The 22,761-nt window shown below is 42.1% G+C and overlaps 1 protein-coding gene across 1 annotated transcript; it reads right to left on the bottom strand.

Annotated features, from left to right (window-relative positions):
• Positions 1 to 5,318: 5,318 nt before the first annotated feature.
• Positions 5,319 to 18,691, bottom strand: BAG2 (BCL2 associated athanogene 2). The gene is made up of 3 exons (XM_006090719.3): positions 18,515 to 18,691; positions 8,848 to 8,957; positions 5,319 to 5,890 (listed from the first exon to the last, which is right to left on the bottom strand). The coding sequence occupies exons 1-3, from the start codon at positions 18,625 to 18,627 to the stop codon at positions 5,478 to 5,480; spliced, it is 636 nt and encodes a 211-aa protein (XP_006090781.1). The 5' UTR covers positions 18,628 to 18,691; the 3' UTR covers positions 5,319 to 5,477.
• Positions 18,692 to 22,761: the final 4,070 nt, after the last annotated feature.

The following is a 22,761-nucleotide window of genomic DNA, read 5'->3' as shown; positions in this document are numbered from 1 at the left end:
TATTTGTAATATAATTTTGTGTACTTATTTTCTTTTTTTTTTTTTGCAAGAACCAAAGAGAAATCTGTTACACATTTGAGTTTTTAATTTGCACTTCTGTATTTTAAATCTAACCATAATTAATCATTATACGTTCTCAATTTAATTAATTATAAAACCTAAATTAACATTAATTTTTCCCCCCGAGGCCCTTAATTCCTTTAAATAACTTTACTCTTAGTGTCTAACGAACCATGGTTGCTGAAGAAAACTTGTGTAAGCCTCCAGGAGGTTGTGCATTTGTGCTCTAATGTATTTTTTACATTATGGCTAATGTTTAGCATTCAGACATATAGCTCTGTAATAACTGCCGCCTATTGAATTAAATAGCACACAGAATAGCACATATAAGGCAATATCTATAATAATAGAAGCATAATATGCTAATTAGACCTTCCCTACCAGGGAAGCCTGGGTCCTGGGTGCCTGCTGGTGGCTGGAGAGAAGCCCGGGTCCTGGTTGCCAGAGGGAAGCCGGTGCCGGCAGCCGGGGGAAGGAAGGCCTACTCTTGCACGAATTTTGTGCATAAGGCCTCTAGTAGTTAAATAAAACCAGGCGAAATGGTTTTCTTTTCATCTGCCCAAAGTTGATAACCCATATAAACTTTTTAAAAATAAAGTAAAAGTGACACTACCAAAAAGAGGATGGACACCTCTCTGTGGAGTGAAGTTAGATGGTTGTTTCAGAAGTTGACAACTCAGTGCAGAAAGAACACTCATTAATGCACCCTCTGAGCCTGTGACTGTTAGGGACTGGAGTCTATTCTGAAGATCTCAGAACGAGGAGTTGGCTTCAGGACCTAACGTCCCAGCTTATAGTGAACTGTTTTAATGTAAAATATTAATTGAGAGCATCCTTTTCAAAACCTCTGAAATAGTTAACTGGTAATTTGCTGAAGTGCTCCCATTACTGGAGAATCTGTTTCTCTGAAAACAAAGTGAATTATAAAGATTTCCCACATTGCACAGTTAATCTAATGAACAGGTAGATTTATTCAGTTTTAACTACTAGTTACGAACATGTGTACTGTTATCACTCTTCAGGTTTTCACCCTAAAACATGTAAGCTTATCTTACTAGTGAATCTGTTTGCTAACAAACTATTTAAAACCACAGTGGACTCTGGAATATCCAATTACCTAATTCCCAGGTAACTGGATGGATTAGCTGTAATAACTTTTATTAGTATTCCTTTTCTTCTCTCTCTTGAAATATCTATAATAGGATGCTGGTAGATGGTCTTAAAAAACTTTGGATTAAAAGGAAATCTCAACCCCTTCTATATTTTTGTTACTACTAAATAATGCTTTTGTAAATTTGAATGAAAAACCACTTGTATGTATTACTATTGGGTTGCAGTTATGCACGTGAGCTTAATTTAAAATATACTACTTAATAAAAATTTCATGAAAGATTAATTCCAATCATCAAAAAATAAATGCATTTCAACGCCTGAATTTTGTTTGATATGTGTCACCAGTGTGGAACCAAATAGTAAAAGGTATAATATGACTTCTTTAAAAATCAAAACAACTTAAAAATATTTCATATTTCAGATACTCACTCTGCCAATATTTAGCATACTCATTTTATTGATAGTACATATTTAGTGCAATTTAGTAGCACTGTGGTTTAAGTAATTTTGCCTTGGAAACTAAATTTCTTTTTTATTTCTATCAGTATCAGTCTGTTTAAAGAAGTCATTTCCTTGTGCTTTGAGCATCTCTCACCAGCCCCTCTCCCTCCCCGCCACCCCCTGCCAAAAAATATATTTACTTTGCCCTGTGGTACAAAATATAGTTCAAATTTATTTAACAAGTGCTTTCTGTTAGCCACCATGCTAAACTCCTTGCATGCTGTATCTCTTGAAGTTCCTAACAGGAGCATTCTCACCCCCACTTTACAGCTGGGGAGGGCAGGGATGTGCCTGGGGCTCTCTGCGGTAAGAGAAGGGGTGGGAGGTCTGTGCCAGGTCTCCCAGCAGCAAGGCTTATAGCCTCTGTGTTGTTTTGTCTCAGGTCTTGTATTATCTGACGGTTACATTTGGGATGTAATACTCCCTGGATCCAAATGCTAAGTCTAAGCCCAGGTTTTTCACTCTTTTCTGATTCCTTTTGTCAAATTTCCTGCACAAACTGTGCCTAATTTAACCTGTTCTGGTCACCCCGGGAATATGGCACATTAAAGCTGGACTAGACACTGAAATCGGCTCCTCACCAAACGTGTGACTGCCAAAGTGATCTGAATGCCCACTGCATGCAAAAGAGGCATATTTGCTACACTATTTAGTGGTTTGAGGTGGATAATTGAAAGATTTGTGTGGTCCAGTTCAAGCGGTTTACCCTTAGTTCATGTTGAAAACTTAAGAACGTGGCCGTGTCCCTAAGCATAAGGTCCGTTTCATTTGGCTTGCTTGTTATATGAGTAGACACACAAAAAGAGGTTCAAGCTCACTGCTGTCTTTGTCTTGCCTTTTCGGCTCTGACTTTCCATTTTTTTGAATAATTGTAAAATCCACCTTTCAAAAACAGCATTATCATGTAGACGCACTCCAAAAATAGTAGGGTTTATCACAGCCGTGTGAAAGGGACAAATGCACAGGTGTTTCCCCCTAAAAATTGTTGCATATAATTTGGTGTGCCAGACCCTTCCTCTGCTTCTTTCAATGGTTGCTAAATTCTCTCATGCTTTCCAGTTTTAAAATGTTGAAACAGAGTCGATCCCCACATTAGGGTGAGTTCTGACTCGGTACCAGACTGAGCTCCAACACAAAGGGTCCTCCCTGCCTGCACGCTGTCCCTCTGCAAAAGCCTCACTTGGCTAATGTTTCATTAAATTAAAGGGAGGACCCACCCACAAACAATACAGTGTGATGGTGCCTAGGGGATGCAACACTGGGACTGGGAGGGAAGCACAGCTGGAAGCCAGCACAGGGATTTTTTCAATGTCAGAGATTCCTACATTAAAATACCAGGAGGGGCAATTCTACCAGTTTGTCTGCCAGATTTCTAACTGGGCAGCAGTGTCACTGCCGTCAGTCAATGACCAGCACTGACTGCTCTTGTCGGCTCCTCTGCAGGTCCTGCTGGCTCACACGAGAGAAACTAGGGTGGGCATGGGAACTCTACTGGGAAGCAGCTCATGAGGGATGGCAAAGGGCTGCCCTAAAATTGTACATTACATTCTAGAAATGGTATCCGATCTCAATTATAGCCGTTAGGGAATATATCAACATGGACAAAACATATACTCAGAATTCCCTTATGTTCCAAATCTACTACCTACATAGAAGACGACAATTTAAATGAAGGTAAAAATGTGACGCTTGGGAGTTTCGTCATTTGAAAATAAGTCACACTTCCATTCTTAAAAATAAATAATCAACACACTGAGGTCACTGCCCTTTGAACGTGACTCAGGCTGGTGGCCAGCAGACCAGGGACTGACGCAGCTTGGAGATAGGTCACAGCTCTTGAGTCTGTGATAAGGAGTAGCCTCCAATAAACTTCATTGTAAAGAATGTCTGTGGTACAGTCCCGGGCTGATGTGGAGTCAGTGGAAAGGGGGAGTACTTACTTCCCCAAATAGACGGGATGTACAGATGTTGACAGTCCTTGAGAACTTGAGGAAAACTTGATCGTCTGTGTCTTAATTTTCAAAAAGCTGATAAAGAAACAGATGGCACAAAAAAGAAAATCTTTATCTGACAGTGAACCTGATAACAGCAAATTAGAATCTGCTGGCAAATCAAGAGGCTTTGCCACCATTATCAATGAGAATGAAGGTTCCCCATGAAATGGAAAGATTTAAATGAAGAGGACTTGGGGTTGGCAATCAACGCAGCCATGAATATCCTTAGATTGTAATTGCTTTTTATGAAGAGAGACTAATTGGGCATTTTTGTCCAGAAAGCAAAGCTCAGAATTGTTTTCATTGATAAATATACATTGATATAAATAAATAAATACCCGAATCTTAACTTTTTTCCAGTGTGAAAGAATATTTATGCTCTAATAAAAACTGAGTTTGAAATGTTTGTTTTGCAGCAGTAGTGGGGAAAGTTGAGGGCTTTGTATGTCAATAACACTAATAATAAGTAAAAGTATTCTATAGTTGCTTCATTTGTTACAGATAAAAGAATAATCAATACACTGGTCAACTTTGTTAGTAAAAAAAATGCAAACTAAAGATGTTTCATATCTAATGTTAGAAAAAAAATGCTTAATGCTGGAAAGCTCAGTGAAGTAGCTACATTTTAATTATTGAAGACAGTATAAATTGATAACTCTTAGACAAAGAAAAATAACTGGAATTATGTCAGGCCATGAAGATGTATATACCCTTTGACTCACTGCTGGGAATTTATAAAAAAATAAAAAACAAAAAGAATGGAAAAGCTCTATGCAGTAATGGCAACAAACTGGAAACAAGTGTCTAGTGAGGGGACTGGGTAAGTCAGAGGTTTTTAAGTTGACTATTTAAGGACTTTATAGCAGCATTTAATTATTTTTAAAAGCAAGTTACATTGTACTTACATAGTAATTAACATTTTCGAGAAATGATGCATGTGGAAAAGATTAAGTGAATATATAATTGTTCACAGTGGTAAAATCAGATGTGAATTTTTCTCATTTGCCATATTTTCTTCTTTTTTTATATATATATTTTATTGATTTTTTTACAGAGAGGAAGGGAGAGGGATAGAGAGTTAGAAACATCGATTAGTGAGAAACATCGATCAGCTGCCTCCTGCACACCCCCTACTAGGGATGTGCCCACAACCAAGGCACATGCCCTTGACTGGAATCGAACCTGGGACCCTTCAGTCCACAGGCCGACGCTCTATCCACTGAGCCAAACCGGTTAGGGCTGCCATATTTTCATGTACATCAAGAAATATATTTCTATTATGAGATGTGTAAATCTTTAAAATAATTTGACATGCATGTCTAAAAAAATTGCTGACTGAGAAAATGTAAGGAAAGGTTCTTACTGTGTAATTCCTTTTATCCCTGTAAACACACTGCTTGGCTAACAGGAAATGTGCGTGTGCTGCTGCGTAAAGCTTTCTAGTCAACCAGATGCCCCACGTGCCCGTGTGTCTCCACACCAGACAAAGCCCCAGTAAGAACAGTGGTTCTTTTACCCCTAGCTGAGCACGTACTGTACTTCCCCCACATACAAAACATTCATCCACAGAATAGTAAAAAATACATATATATATGGTGCTAGTTCCTAGTACAAGACAATAATTCCATCTAAAAACTTACAGGGAGATAATTAAAATATTTCTACTTTTAATTGTTATTCATAAAACTGTTGACACTGGAATATTTTCATCTTCTTTATCAAATGAGTGGTTATGCCTAATATAAAGAACTAGTTATCACTTAAGATAGCATGTTATCATTTTCACATCATTGCTCTCAGGTTTGGAAACTAATTAAATCTGCTGTCAGCATTCTGTTGCAGAGCTAGGGAGCCCGCTCCTTTAGAATGCTCGAGCAGCTTGATGGCCTTGTCGGAGCTTTCAATATTTCTAAGCAGAGTCTCCAAGCGTCTCTTAATTTTCTTCTGATCTTCAAGTGCACAGCCAATGACTATGGATTGAAACTTCTGATCAACTGGCCCAGGCGGCACCTCAGACGAACACGCACTGTACAGCGACATCAAGTGACTCTTGGCATTTCCCAAATCATTCAGAAACTTACTGACCACCTCATCGATAATCCTGGTGGCGTGCTTTAGGGATTCCTGCTGCTGAGGGTTTCTAATGGTTTCCACTGAAACTTCAACAGTGAGGGTTCGTCCCATCAGACGGTTTGCGGTCAGATTTAATTCTTCTCTTTCTCCTAAACATAAAAAGTTTGAAATGCCAATCACTGTGAGTCATAAACTCATCTATGTTGAGGGGTTCAGAACAGGCTTCTCCACAATGTGCTACATTGGCATAGGGATTATTTTGAGCTGAAGGCGATGGAGACCCTGAGGGTTCATGAGAAACCCTTACCTCTCCCTTAAAGAATTTAAATTAGGGGGTTTGCTCATGGTAAGAATTCTTGCCAGAGATAATTTTTATGACCTATCCACAGGGCAGGGCAAACTTCTAATAACTGAGCATCTCTTTATTGTCCTGAAAATCTCCCTCTCCCCTCTGCAGCCCCAGACGCCGTATCTCATACCTTAGCTCACATTGTCGAGTATACCTCACTTTACCTTTCTACCTCTACCTCTCATGTATGGGGCGTGTCTCTGAGTCTCTCATGTATGTGGGGTTCCCATATGAACGTATGTAATTAAATTTGGTTATTTTTCCATTGTTAATCTGTCTCCTGTTGATTTAATTACTAGTCCAGCCGAGAGGATCTAAAAAGGTAAAGAAAAATTTCTTCCTACTCCAACAATGTCAAGGACACTAACACATTTATTTGTGGCTAAATCTATTTTCTGTGGTCACCTCTGCTATGAATTTCCTAAGGGTTAAAGTTAAAACTGTAGCATATAAGATTAACTGATAAAGTGCATTGGTTTAGAGAGGGAGGTTGAAGAATACCTTTCCCTGGCCCAGCCAGTGTGGCTCAGTGGTGAGCATCGACCTATGAACCTGGAGGTCACGGTTTGATTCCCGGTCAGGACATATGCCTGGGTTGTGGGCTTGATCCCCAGTGTGGGGCATGCAGGAGGCAGCCGATCAATGATTCTCCCTCATCATTGATGTTCTTATCTCTCTCCCTCTCCCTCTCTCTTCCTCTCTGAAATCAAAAAAATAAAAAGAATCCCTTTCCATGAAAGTCTGTATACATGGAATACCAGATGACTTCTCAAGCGGTCATGTTTGCCAAGTCAGGGCAGGTATGCGTTTGTAGCTGGGATGGAGATCAGGTCTTAACACCGTGTGAACAGTGAGCATAACTAGGTTTTATGCCGGTTAAGGCTGCAGAGAGCAGATGTCCTGTGTCTCTCCAAAGGATGTGCATGTAGGGGAGGAAAAATAATTGTCACTCTATCTTTCTGAGTTCTTGTCTGAGAATAAAAGATTAACAAGGACAAAAATATAAAAGCTTATTAACATGTATAACTCACATATACATGGAAAACTGAGTAACTCTCCGAGATGGCTCAGCCACCACCTTAAATACCATCTTCAGCTGAAGACAAAAGATGTTGGGGAGGGAAGGAAGCCAGTTATGGGAGGTGACCAGGAAAAGCACGGTAAAGAGAATAAGATTTAACTACAGTGAGCACCTTCTCCATTGATAAAAGTCCTGTGACTCACAGTCCCCTCCTGGCACAGAGAGGGAGACACCCTCACATGTGGAAAGTTGCTCTATAAATGTAAACTTCTCTTACAAAAGGGTAACTTCTCTGTTTCCAGAGCTTCTCTTGCGTCTGCAGTTTCTCAAAAATAATCAGCTCAAAATATCCTTGTGCCAAAGCGGCATATTTTGGGGTGGCATATTCTGCATGTTTATCAGAATACAATGCCCCAATTTGGGCTGAGAAAAAAAAACACATGAAAGTGGTGAAAAGCTGGCTGAAAATTAGGCCTCAACTTCACCCCCTCAAGACAAATTTAAGACGCCCAGTGGTCTAAGTCTCAGCCAGCACCCAGAAGCAATGATGGGAAAAGGGATTCTGTCAACACCTTATTATTTATATGAAAAAGTCAGCAATCCCCTACGTCCTTTCTAATTCATTGACCTTTGGAGGGAAGTTCTGTGACTTCCTAATTCGTTGATCTTTGGCCAGGATGGCGAAGAGATCCGACCCCATTGTGGACTCTGGAGGTAGACTGCTCTCGTACTGCACAGCTACCTGGCCCACTAGCTTGTTCTGTGAAGGAAGCACCAAATTAGGAAGGTCATCACCAGCAAACACAAATCACAGCTGACCTGTTCCTCCAGGGCAGTCATGCTTTTCATATGAAAATGATGGCACGTTTTTTACATTAATGGGGTTTTATTGGGCTTGTAGTTTATTTTCTTGCATTTTCTCCCTTCCCATCTCACCTTTTCCCTATGCTTTTTTTTTATAAGGTTACTTTTTTAAAAAAAATGTATTTTGTTGATTTTTTACAGAGAGGAAGGGAGAGGGACAGTTAGAAACATCGATGAGAGAGAAACATTGATCAGCTGCCTCCTGCACACCCCCTACTGGGGATGTGCCCACAACCAAGGTACATGCCCTTGACCGGAATCGAACCTGGGACCCTTCAGTCCGCAGGCCGACGCTCTAGCCACTGAGCCAAAGTGGTTAGGACTTCCCTATGCTTTTTAAAAAGATACGTTTTTATTGATTTCAGAAATGGAAGGAAGAGGGAGAGAGAGATAGAAACATCAATGATGAGAGAGAATCATTGATTGGCTGCCTCCTGCACACCCCACACTGGGGATCGAGCCCGAAACCCTATGCCCTGACCAGGAATTGAACCGTGACCTCCTGGTTCATAGGTCGACACTCAATCACTGAGCCACTCCAGCCAGGCTCCCTCTGCTTTTAATTCTACATTCCAGTAACTTCGATAGAACTTAAGTTCTATACTTGGCCTTATTGCTTGGAGCCAGCTTTTCTGCCAAAGGAGCTTGGAGGCCTTTTTCCATCACGTCTGGCCTCGGCCTGGGCTGGGGAGTATAGTGGGAGAATGATCTCTTGTAATAAACTGACAGCTGCAGCTGCTGCCTGCTGCTCACACTGAATGCTGAAACCGGGTGTGCTCATACCACAAGTCAAGCAAAAACTGACCCACGCTTATCACAAACCCCACAGAGGGTGTAAAAGACGAGCCCCCGTCCATGGAACCAGCTCTCACCATCGCTGATCTGCCTCATGTCCTGGCTGTTCTGGATACTGTGGATCATTTCCAGGAGGATTTCTCTCTCTTGCTCAATGGCAGTTGCTGCTTCTCTTAAAGCTTCCACCCTATAAATAGAGAAACACAGCAGTTACTACATGGACAATCAGTGGTCCTCACCCTTCCCTCATTCAATTCAAGTTTAAAGATCATTAGGAAGACTTCAAGACGCCGTTATTCCTTTTATTTTTTATCCTTTCATTTTTATGTTCTTTTTAAATCCACTTACCCCACTCCCATTTCCCTCCCTGCTCTACTTAGTGGTTATCTGTTTGTTCTTGCAAAAATATGTATTTGTGTATTCATGTTTTCAATTTATATATCACGCTCAGCATTATTTTATTAAGAACCATCTAATCAGTAGCTTCTAAATGTTGCCCAATTCTCCACATGTATATCCACCTGATTTTACCTCCCAGTAGAGACACTCCCCCTGTCCTTCAGCTATTCGCCACCACAAACAACACTTCAATGAATACATGCCCCTTAAGAACCTGCGTGAGGGCAGAACTGCTGAGACAAAGGGTGTGTGTACCTTCATTTGACTCAGTACGAGGACTGCTCTCCAGAATGCTATACCAGGTCATACTCCTGGCAGCAAAGCACAGCAGTCCCTGTATCCCCACAACCCTACCAATACTCAGCATTTTCCAATTTTCTAACTATTGACAGTAAGTGTAGTGATATCTCAATACTTAATTTGCATTTATTTCATTAATAATTTCAGACATCTCTTTGTATCCTTGTTAGCCTATTCATAGCCTTTGCCTGTTTTCTTTTTTAAACAGGGATTGCTGTCCTCTTGTTGATTTGCATACTCAAGATGCGAATCCCTTGTTGGTGACAGATAATGCAACCATCTTCTCCCAGCCTATCATAATATATTAACGCTGGGATACCCTTCACTGAACAGAGATTCTTATTTTGAAATGATCAAGTTCATCTTTTCCTGGTTTTGTTTTGCCTTATGATTTATGCTTCTGAAATTTTTTTTCAGGGTCTCCCCCATCCCTAGGTTATAAGATGTTGGCCTACATTTCCTTCTATTAACTCTATCATTTTACCTTTATCCTATTTATATCTTTTCCTTTTTTAAAAATCCTCACCCGAGGACATGTTTATTGATTTTTAGAGATGGAAGAAAAGAGGAGGGAGGGAGGGAGGGAGGAGGGAGGGCAAGAGGGGAGGGAAGAGGGGGGAGAGAGAGAGAGAGAGAGAGAGAGAGAGAGAGAGAGAAGCATTGAGCAGCTGCCTCCCATATGCGCCATAACGGGGAATGGAACCCACACCTAATCTTTTGGTGTATCAGATGATGCTCCAACTGAGCCACTGGCCGGGGCTCCTATTTACATCTTAACCCATCTAGAACCCACCGTTCTATGTAGTTAGGTAAGGATATTGTTTTATTTTTCTCCCCATAGAGACTTTTTTCTCCAATATGATCCACCAAAAATCTATTTATCCCCCAGTGATTTGTAGATGGTCTACATCTGAAATCTCTATTCCATTGACTGTTCTTACAAAAATACCCACTTTGAAAAACAGCACCTGCCCCGACCGGTGTGGCTCAGTTGGTTCTTGGTCAGGGAACATGCCTGGGTTGCAGCTCAATCCCCGGTAGGGGGCATGCAGGAGACAGCCAATGGATGTTTTGCTCTCATATCGATGTTTCTCTTTCCCTTCCTCTCTTTAAAAATCAATAAAAATTTTTAAAAAATTAAAAAATATAACTAGTCTTATAATATACCTTAATATTCAGTAGGAACAACCTCCTAATCTTTTTTAAAGAAAACTTATCTATTTAGACTTTTATTCTTCCATGTAAACTCTAGAATAAGTGTATTGGGGTTGTTTTTTTTTTTAAAAAAAGGGCAAATCTGACATCTTTCTAATACTGCAGTGGTTCCCAAACTTATTAGGCCTACCACCCCCTTTCCAGAAAAAATATTACTCAGCCCCTGGAAATTAATTTTTTAAAAATTTTAATAGCAGTTACTCATCGCCCCCAAATGCACCTGTGGCCATCACTGCCCCCCTGGATCGCTGCAGCGCCCACCGGGGGGCGGTAGCGCCCACTTTGGGAATCACTGTAATACTGTATCATCATTCCATGCAAAAACATGATATATCTCCATTTATTTAGATCCTCTTCTATATTCTTTATTAGAGTTTTGAAGTATTCTTTATTTTTCTTTTGGGAGCCACTACTTGGAACTGCACACTGTAGGTGGTGATTTCATCTTGTGATGAAGTATTCTTAACTAGATGCCTGGTGCACAAAATTTGTGCATGGGTAGGGTCCCTAGACCTGGCGGTGATCAGGGCGGATTGGGGCCTTCTGGCTGCCAGCTGGGGCTTTCCTTGGTTCCGCACCACCCACTGGTGGTCAGCGCATGTCATAGCGAGTGATCAAACTCCTAAGGGGACACTTTGCATATTAGCCTTTTATATATATAGACTAGAGGCCCGGTGCATGAAAATTCATGCACTTGTGGGGGAGGGTCCCTTAGCCTGGCCTGGACCCTCTCGCAGTCCGGGACCCCTCGGGGGATTCCAACTGATGGCTTAGGCCCACTCCCCGGGGAATTGGGCCTAAGCTGACAGTCAGACATCCCTCTGGCAGCCCAGGAGCCCTCAGGGGATGTCCAACTAATGGCTTAGGCCTGCTCCGGTTAGCGCTACCACAGAGGCGGGAGAGGCTCCCACCACTGCCGCTGCGCTGGCCAGCCATGAGCCGGCTTCTGGCTGAGCGGCACTCCCCTTATAGAAGCGCACTGATCACCAGAGGGCAGCTCCTGCGTTAAGCGTCTGCCCCCTGGTGGTCAGTACTCATCATAGTGAACGGTCATTCTGCCAATAGGGCCAATTTGCATATTACCCTTTTATTATATAGGAAGTATGGTAGTCTTGTGGACTCTTCAGTGTTCTAGATAGTTTGTGGATATTGTTGCTACTGTGAATATATTTTTACTGATAATTTCTAGTTGTTTTTTTCTGGTTAGAGAATGCTATTTTTCTAGTGTCATCTTTTAGCTGGCAACCATGACTTATACTTAATTTTAATGGTTTGTCTTTTGATTCTATTGCTTTTTCTTTTCTAGATTGATGATCATAAAATGATAGTTTTTATCTCTTCCTTTTCAATGCTATTAGCTAGTTTTCTTTTTCTTTTTTTATTTTAGAGAGTAGGAGAGAGAAATATCGATTTGATGTTCCACCTATCCATGCACTCACTGGTTGATTTTGTATGTGCCCTGACTGGGGATCAAACCCGCAACCTTGGCATATCAGGATGGCGCTCTAACCAACTGAGCTACTCCGCCAGAGCTATTACCTCCTACTTTTCTTTATATAATACTGACTACAGTCCTCTAGTACTGCAAGCAGTTGTAAGAGAAGGCATCTTTGCCTTTTCCCAAATTTAAAGGGAATGCCTCTGTAGATTTTTGGTACAGAGCCATGACCAGGCTGTAGACATACTACTTTCCCCAACTATACACATCCATGTACTTATTACTACCCATATGCATGAACACACCCAGTCATGTGGAATCATGAGAGCAAGAAAAAGAAATTCTGTATATTTAAAGTGCACTGTTTCCAGGGCACTTTCTTGCTATATAATACCCTGCAATTACACAAGCTGCCAACTTTTCCAAAATAAACAGTGACAGATCTATTCCCAGTATCCAGATGGTCTTAGAAACCCAAGATCACTGAAGATCTAATCCTGACTGCTGCCTGAAGTGGGTCCAGAAGGAACAACCTCACCAATGTTTTAGCACGTGTCCATTCCATATAAGGATCCCCCCTCCTCACCCCAACCACACATACGCCTTTTCCCCAACAGTCACCCACCTGTTACACCCCAAAATAGCACTCATAAGCAGAAAAGTCACAGGGTCCCTTTACTCATCAAGATACTAAATATATGTAGGACTTTGCATTTATAAAAGCCAGTAAAAGCAAAGAGCTGTAAAGAATCTTACTACATAATATGGCTAGGAAACAATGAAAATTAATAATCTATAAAATAGGAATAATGCAGTATCAGGCCTTCTTCTAGCACTATTCATGATGTACTTACACAGTTTACGTTTGCAAACTCTCAGATAAACTAGGGCCTAGTACACATGAAAGAGACTGAGTTGGCACTAATATGAAATATTTATGCTAAAAACACAAACCATGACTCTAGTATTTAAATGAACCATGGTCCACAGATGAACCATGCGACTGGTACATGAGAAGATGCTAAAGAAGAGATTAATTTTTTAACACTCGAGTTTGCATTCAAATGGCAGGTGATAAAGAATTGGAAGTTTTTCTAAAAAAGGACACTTCATTTACAACAGCAAGTTACAACAGTAAGTTCATGGTATTGTTAACAAAAAATGGCTTAAAAGGAGACATTCTAGAAAAAATATAACCTATCCCATGAAGAAGTATTTTGTCATTAAACAAGACCAAATATAAAGGAAATTAGATGGAACTTTTATGAGTTCCCACTCACCCCGCCCCCCCCTCCCCGCGCAAGACTAGAAATGGACAGGGCTTTTTCACTGTGAAAAACAGATTTCATCTTTTATAGAACTTCTTATGTATATTTTCACATATGCCTTTTTCATATCATAGCAAAGGTAAAATGTCAGTCTTCAGAACCAAAGTTTTTTTGTTAGTTTTTGGCATCCTTGACCTTTCATTTGCTATTCCCTCTTCTGCGACATTCCTTATCCTTGACCCTAGTCCACTGGTGAAACTTTTTCAAAACCCAATCCTTTGCACAGGAACTGTTTCCTTAACAACTTCCCCCCTCCTCCCCTTGAGGAGGCACTGGTTAATGCTTCTCTTGGCACTACTGTACATCTGTCTAGTGTATGGACGATATTGTATTTTTAATTTTTTCTTTTAAAAAGCTGTACCCAGATCTCTACTTAGCTTGTTTAAGTAAATTCGTACTGTTTATCAGCTACTGGTATCTTAAATACAACTCATATAATCTACCTTTCTTCTAGTTCTAGAAAATTGTAAGCCATTGTATCTTTGAATATTCCCTGTCCTCCATTCCATTATTTCCTTCTGGACCTCTGGGTAGACACTGTTGGACTCTCTCACTTTATCCTTCATGGTTGTTTTTTTTAACACATCATTCGACAGCACTTTTCTTGGCAGAGAGGACAGTTCTGTTTTCACTAACAGATCGTGGAAGCAGCTACACGTCCAAATTGGGAAAGAACCTATCCTCACATCAAGGCCGGCCTGGGCTGTGCTTCTGGAAAACTCTCTGCATGAGATCACAACTAAGCAGGCTTTTACCACAGTAAATTGCAGTCAGAATATTCACACAAGGACAGAACTGAAAGGCTCTTATCCTCAGCTAGTCCTCATGTCTCTGACACCCTGCCGGTCTCGGCAGCCTGGGTATCAAAACACCAAGTTGGGAGACTTAGAAGGGACTGAACAGCGATTTCCCCTGACTGTGCCTGCTCCCCGTCAGCTAATACAGGACACAGTGGGCACCGCAAGGGCGTTCCAGTCCAGCTGTTCGAACCTTGAGTAGTTACTGAAACTCCCCTCGCCTGAATTTTCCTCATCCATGAAACAGGGATAATGAGATGGTGGCTGTGACTGAACCAAGTAAAGCAGGTAAACAAGTTTTCACAGTGACTGACATCAACTAAAAAAATATATACATGAGTAGAGATATGTGCAATGGGCCCAGAACGGGTACTGGTGAACATTATGAACTCGGGCTTACAAATAACAAGAATTTGTGTTTTCCTAAAGAGGCGTGAAAATGGCAAGTGCTCTTATGGATTTATTTGAAAGAATTTCTAAAACGGGTTCTTAAAATCATGTGTCTCTTCGGAGAGGTCAATGGGGGGAAAAGGAGATATATGTAATACCTTAAACCCGTGGTCGGCAAACTGTGGCTCGAGAGCCACATGCGGCTCTTTGGCCCCTTGAGTGTGACTCTTCCTAAGCCTTAGGAGCACCCTAATTAAGTTCATAACAATATACCTACTTATATAGTTTAAGTTTAAAAAATTTGGCTCTCAAAAGAAATTTCAATCGTTTCACTGTTGATATTTGGCTCTGTTGACTAATGAGTTTGCCGACCACTGCCTTAAACAATAAAAATTTTAAAAAAAATCATGTGTCTCTTCGGAGAGGTCAATATGGGGGAAAAGGAGACACATATAATACTTTAAACAATGAAGAGTTTTTAAAAAATCATGTGTCTCTTATTCAATACTCTTGTATCTAAAGAATACTACGATGATCACTCATACTTTAGGCGACGTAAAATTTTGAAGGGTTTTCCTGATCAAAACCAAAGTATTAAATGACATCCACTACTGAGACACTTTGGTGTAAGTAAAAATGGGACTGGTGCTTAGTGTGAGGAGCTACTGTGAGTAGTAGCTCCTCACACTACAGTCAGTCCCTCTGGATTCAGTTCCCTCATTTCCAAGAGAGATAACATCTGCCCTCCTAGCCAAAGGGTTTTTAAGGTTCCAATCACAATGTTTATGAAAAGTGCTCTTTTAAATTATAGGCTGTTGTACAACATTAACTATGGTGCCATCTTGTTTGTTGACTCCTTGGACACTGCCACACCCTAAGAAACTTTTGAGTAATCAGAAACTTTCCGGCCAACAAATGATCCATATCACCCCCTTCGCTCACCCAACCCTCCATGTAAGCCACTGCAAATGGCTGATAAGAGGGAGAAGGAGCCACAATATGATCAGTGTGGGGAAATGTGTGAACAGCCAATCTCCCATCCTGTCATCAAGCCCTGTGCCCTTCTCCACAACCCACGCCCCATCTTCATCACCATCCAGAGCTGACTAGGAGCTCCCCAATACCTGGCACAGAGTGGGTGTTCAATATTTACTGAATTAAACAGCAATTTGAATGGAATTTTCACCTCTTTCAGTAAAATCATATATTCATCTTTACACTATTCCCACATTTTAAAATACGACATATTTAAGAAAACTAGTAATGAAGTATTAAGCTCTATAGCTCGTCTTCCTGGGTTCTAGCTATGTGACCTTGGACAAGACTGAACTTCTTAAGTTTCAATTTCCCAGCTGGAGAATGGAGGCATGGGGTCTGGTATATAGTCAGTGCTCATTAAATGAATGTTAGCATGCATTATTTATAATTACAATAACTGAAGCACGGTGTTCTGCGCCACTAATGAGTGCAAAGACCAAACACCACTTAAAATAGGTAATAAAACCAGGAGATAAAGGAATCCCCTCTTAGAAGTTGAAAAAGATAAGCTAGTGCCCCACAAAATGTTAGAAACAAATTATATATGAATATCATGTTTTCTTTTTAAAAATTCACCTTCTAGACATAATTCTTCTAGTTTTTAACAGTGTAGTGCTGTGACTTTGTCCAGGCATTTGCATTTCTCTCTATTTTTACTTATTTTCTAAAACACTTCCTTAGTTAACATTAATGTTAATATTACTTATTTTTTAAAGAAAGAAACAAAGCTTACAAAAGTCTAAAATGATGAGAAAAGTCCTTACAATGAACAATTCAACATATATTAATCAATCTTTCCTCCTCAGCTCAAGGGTTAATTTAAAAAGTTATAGTTTAGCCCTAGCCAGGTTGGAGCATCTTCCCATACACCAAAAGGTTTCGGGTTCGATTCCCAGTCAGGGCAATGCTAAGGTTTCGGGTTTAATCCCTGGTCTGGGCGCACATACTAGAGGCAACTGATCGATGTTTCTTTCTCTCTCTCTCAAAATCAATTAAAAAACAAACAAAACATATCCTTGGGAAGATTAAAAAAAAAAAGTTACAGTTCAATCACTTGTATACAGTAATCAGAATTCATGTTATATTAATCAATATTAGACTATAATAAACTCAAATCCAGAGGCTTTCTTTTAGAGATGAGTACTTGACTTAAAAAGTATTACTTTATTTTAGAGAGAGGAAGGGAGAGAGAGAGAAACATCAATGTAAGAGAGAAATATCAGATCAGTTAGTTGTCTCCTAAACACACCTGGACTGGGGATGAATGAAACCTGCAACCTGGGCATGTGCTCTGACTGGGACTCAAACCCACCACCTATTAGTGTACCTACAGGTCAACGCTGCAACCAGCTGAGTACCTGACTTCTTGTACCTACGGCACATGAGGCATTAATTCAAGTTTGAGGACAATGATTTAGCTTGAAGAAGGAGGGGCAATGACCTCATTGCTTTAAGGAAAAATCCTTTCTTCCTGATTAGGGAAGAGAAACCCCTAAAATGGTTGAGGACACACCCTCAGAGTTCTAAAGACCTGGGGAGATGCTGCTACATAAAAAGAACTATTTTCCAGAGGGACACTGAGTAGCTGAGGCCACTGATCTCTAGTTGTGCTCCACTTTGTCTGGGGGTTGATGTAAAAATGTTAGTGTTAAAAGTAATGGAGAAGCATTGCTTTTTTTCTTGTTCTCTTTTTCTCATTCGCAGCAGAACCCCAGAAAGTGGTTTTGGCTCCGGTTTCTCTAACTGTTGCCATCCATGAGATCACTGTGGGTGGAGAATTCCTCATATTCGGACTCCTTTCTTGGGGTAGTAACACATGCCTCCTTCGCTAAGATAAACGTACTGTGGTTATTAATGCACTGACTTGGGGAATAGATACCTCTTCTTGGTTTGGTGTATTAATTCAGGGAGATAAAGACATAATGAAATGCTTCTTAAAATGTTTGGCTCACACACTCCTTCATCCACCCAGAACCTGGTGAAAACTATGGGGAAAAACCCTGTGTAGTCCAGGAGGCTGTGGGTGCCTTAATGAGATTTTCATTTAACTCAGCTTGCACACAATTTACACAGCAGCCAGGAATCACACAAAAGGCTTCCTACACTGTTAAAGGAAAGAAACATTTCCAAATGTAATATGACTTACTTAGAAATTCTGTACAAGCCCACCACTATGTTAACTAGTTAATACCATCGGAATCAGTTAAGAGGCAAAAACTCCTCTTATCCTTTCGGGCCAGTGACTGGCACTTGGAAGAAGGTGCACAATGAACGCTGAGGGACCAGTCAGGGCTGAAGGCAGGAGGGCGGGGAAAGCTGGAAGCTGCGGCGTCTAAATTCCAGATACCCAGCCGCCGGTCCCCCAGCAGCCCCTCATGTGCCCTCCTCCTGGCCGGTCCTTGCTATCGAGGAGTTCCTGGCTTTTTAAATTTTTTTGCTCTTAAGAGTCTGGGAGCAAAGAAACTGATCATCCCCATCATGGACCGCTCAACTGCTGCCTCTGTTAAAAATGCATACAAAGGTCACGACTAAGTTGAAAACACGTGGAAGACCGTACACCGGCCCCCAGAAGGTTCCAGAAGTTCTGGGGACCGGAGTGCCACCGTCCCTGCTCGAAAATGACGTCACTTTCCCCGTCTCCGCTTTTCCTCTGCTCGGACCGCTCGGCTCGGTTAGGGAGCACGTGGCCGCCGGTGGGGCGGGCGCTCGCGGGGTTCTCCTTAGATCTAATGCGCTTCCTCGCGGACGAGGAGTGGGACCCCCCCCCCCACCCGCCCCAAAACACACTGCAGCGCGTTCCGGCCACCAGACTGCGGCCGGCGCCGCGCACCCCGCGCACCTGAGCTCCAGCTGGTCCAGGCTCTCCAGCAGGCGGCTGGAGCGGTCGGCCATGGAGGAGGAGCGGCAGAAGCGGCCCTCGTTGGCTTTCGCGTTGATCTTCGCCTGAGCCATCTGAGCTCCGAGGCGGGGCGGCCAAGAGGTCACCGGCCTCTCCGGCGGCGGCAAGTGGAGAGCGCGGCGACCGCAGCGTCGCAGTCACCCGGCCCCCGCCTCCCTCTGACGCCGCGGGGGGCGGCCGGGAGGAGCCGAGGCCCCGCCGCCGCCCGCGAGGCCAAACAAGGGCAGGCGCGCCGCCCAGGCCCGGGGCTCGGTGCCGGCCGGGGCCCTCTCCGGGCACGGGCTGGGGTGGGCCTCTGGGGGTCTGGGGGGCGAAACCGGGCGGCGGCCGAGCCACCTCCTGGAGAGGCAGCCGCGGAGGGGAGGCCCTGCTCGGCGGACCCCGAACCACCGGCCCGCTGCGGAGACGCACACCATACCCCTCCCCCGCCGGCCCCGACCCTCCGCGCAGCGGGAGTTCCCGATCGCCTCACGGAAGGGACTTAGCGGTGGACTGTGGTGTACCGCTCAGAGATGGCTTCGTTAGTTTCTCCCCGCCCCATGATCCCACAGCAAAAACCAAAACGCTGCCGTCCCTGGGTGCGTGGAGAAAGGTCCCCTTGGGAAAGAGAGGGCGTTTGACCTCCGCTCCTGGGCGGCCGGTCCTGGCCCGCTCCCCTGCTCCCCCTTTCCCGAGATGAGGCGGCCAGCTTGGACAACACCGCTGAAGGAATAAGGAAAAGTAAAAACACCCGACTTCCGCAAGGGGCATTTACTTCATTTCAAACCCATTCCAAGGAAGGGGTTTTTAATGAGCTTTTTTCCCCTATTAAAAATTATTCTAGTTGGATTTTTTTTAATATATTTTTTTTATTGATTTTTACAGAGAGGAAGGGAGAGGGATAGAGAGTTAGAAACATCGATGAGAGAGAAACACCGATCAGCTGCCTCCTGCACATCTCCTACTGGGGATGTGCCCACAACCGAGATACATGCCCTTGACTGGAATCGAACCTGGGACCCTTCAGTCTGCAGGCCAATGCTCTATCCACTGAGCCAAACCGGTTAGGCTGGAATTTTGAGTGAAATAACTGGTAACAATTAAGGCCCATTTTTCGCCCAATTTATGTAAATCTGTAGAAGTGGAATTGGGCTGGGAGTGCAAAGATTTATCTAATTTTGCTCTAGCTGGTTGGGACTGAAGGGTCTGGTTTGGATTCTGGTCAAGGTCATGTACCTCAGCCGAGGCCCATGTGGAAGGCAGCCGATCGACGTTTCTCTCTCCCTTCCACTCTACTTTTTTTTTTACCTACTTTTAAAACTCAGGATTTGCTCCTATTACAGCTCTATGCTTCATATTGCAAGGATGAGAATGTACAGAGTGCATAGAATGAAAGGTAATAGCAGTTTAAAGCTGAAGATCAAAGCCATTTAAATACTTGAACAAAGATGAGGCCCTTAAAACTGGAACCCAATTCCCTCAGACTTCAATCTCAACACTAATAAACTCTTGGTGTACGGGATTACTTGACTTTGATAAATATATTTTGTCCTGTCATGGCACAAACTTGGAATGCAAATATATTTTGTGAATGGTTTAAAAGTCTATCCAGTAATTTCAGAATCATCTTAGGCTCTCTTTTTCTCATATGCCAGATCCAATTCTTAACCCTTTGCACTCCGCTGTCCCCTCTCAGGGGACATCGGAATTCTAGCATATCACTCGGATGTCCCCTCTCAGGGGACATTGCAGTTTATTAGTGATTACGGGGAATTGAGTTATTTCAACGCAACTTTTTGAGACATGCATGTTTCCCTGAAGTTTTATCTTGAAATGGCACAAGAAATTAAATCAAAATATCGTAAAATTACTAAGATATATACAAGAAATGTCAGCGGGTTTTGTGTCGGATTAAACAATAAACTACATATTCCCGATGTGGGACAAAGAAAACGGGACTGCATTGTGTGTTCTAACAGGAAAACACCTGGTGGCAGACGTCAAACCACTTATTACTGTCAAACATGCACTAATCAGCCTGCAATGCATATTGGGGAGTGTTACAAAACTTATCATACTGTACAAAATTATAAACAATAAAATATTGTTTTTTTTGCAAATATACATTCCTCGATGTCACCCAATTCATATAAGTCCAATATCATTATAATACGTTACTTGGTTCCAAAATTATACTAAATAATACAAGGGTCTGTAAATGCACGTTTCCGCCGCAAAGTAGCGTCGAGTAGCTGGTAGCCAATGTCCAGAATGGTTCGGAGTGCAAAGGGTTAAGTAAATCCCCGCAGCTCTACCTTCAGAATGTATCCAAATTCATCTCCCTGATTTCACTGCCACCACTCTGGTCCCAGCACCACCAATTCTTACCTGGATGATAGATACTGCAGCAGTACCTCCTGTCTGGTCTTCCTGCTTCTACTCTTGTCTCTCAGGTATGTTCTCACTGCATTACTTTAGTAATCCTTCTAAATAAGGCAGAGCACACAACTTATTCTCAGAAACCTTCAATGGCTCATTTGAGTCAAAACCACGATCTTTTAAAAAGGCCTCAGGAACTTCCTCTATTACTCTCCTAGCTCAGTGGTCGGCAAACCTCGGCTCTTTGGCCCCTTGAGTGTGGCTCTTCCACAAAATACCACGTGTGGGCGTGCACGTACAGTGTGATTGAAACTTCGTGGCCCATGTGCAGAAGTCGGTTTTCGGAAAGGAGATAGACGAAACAAGTATACAAGATGAGTGTGGATGGGAGAGTTGGAAGGGGTCGACCTCATCGAACGTACCTCAATCAGATTGAGGACGTTTTTAACAAAGGCGAGCTTAGGAGTACCCTAATTAAGTTAGTAACAATGTACCTACCTATAAAGTTTAAAAAATTTGGCTCTCAAAAGAAATTTCAATCGTTGTACTGTTGATATTTGGCTCTGTTGACTAATGAGTTTGCCAACCACTGTCCTAGCTCATAAGAGCCTTCCTGCTTTTCCATATATATATATATCAAGCTGACTTTTAGACCTTTTCACCCTCCATCTGGCGCTCTCTTCCTCATACATATTTCCATGGCTCACTCGATCAACTTCTTCAGGTCTTTGCTCAAGTTCATATGGTCAGGGTCCTTCCGGACCACCCCACTAAAAATAAGCCTCCCACCCCCACACTGTCTTTCCCCTCCCTATATTCCTTCATTACACTTATCACCACCAGATATACTCGCTTATTATCTAACCCTCTATCCAACCTCCTCTCCTCCAATGTGTGCTCCACAGAGTGGGCTTCGTTTTGCTCACCGATAAATCTCAAGTGCTTAGAACAGTCAGTCGCTGGCAAATAATTAATATTTTGTGAGTGAATGAATGAGTAAATGAATAAAACAAAAAGATAAGCATCTTTGTCAATGTTAGAAACGTTTACTTTGGTAATTTAGTTTATCCACAACTTTCTGTAATGTTATCCATTGATTAAATCTTCCCTCCCCTTTGTAGCTAAATTCAAATAATAAAAAATTTAAAAATTATTTTTTTGCTTAACAGGTAAAACACAATCACTGACAACTAATTAAAATATTAAACAATTCAATTACCTTTTTAAGGGTCATGATGAAAAGCTGCTTAATAGAGCATCAGTGTACCTCACACCTGAGTGTGGCAGCTCTGGCACAGAGGTGTTGTTTCTTCTTCTTTCCCACATCTGTTTAGCCACACTTCTTTCTGGAATGTCCTTTATGCTTCTCACTATTGTGCAAGCTCCTGCAGGTGTCTCTAGCAGCAGTTCTCAACCTGTGGGTCGTTCGACCCTTTGGCGGTCGAACGACCCTTTCACAGGGGTCACCTAAGACCATCCTGCATATCAGATATTTACATTACGATTCATAACAGTAGCAACATTACAGTTATGAAATAGCAACGAAAATAATTTTATGGTTGGGTCACATGAGGAACTGTATTTAAAGGGCCAGAAGGTTGAGAACCACTGCCTAAGGTCTGGCTCAGGGACTACCTCCTAAGGCCTTACTTGACCACTTTAACATACAAATTAAAAGCACAACGTAGTCATTTTGGAAAAATGACTGGTAAATTCTCAAGCTATAATCTCTATTTAAAAAATATATACAAGTAGATAGAATAGACCTTTAATATATTTTTATTGATTTCAGAGAGGAAGGGAGAAGAGAGAGACAGAAACCTCAATGA

This window comes from Myotis lucifugus, unplaced genomic scaffold (assembly GCF_000147115.1).
Source record: "Myotis lucifugus unplaced genomic scaffold, Myoluc2.0 scaffold_80, whole genome shotgun sequence".
In the NCBI taxonomy this organism is placed as follows: domain Eukaryota; kingdom Metazoa; phylum Chordata; class Mammalia; order Chiroptera; family Vespertilionidae; genus Myotis; species Myotis lucifugus.
Note: the sequence above shows the minus strand (reverse complement) of the source record. Positions and strands in the feature narration are given on the sequence as shown.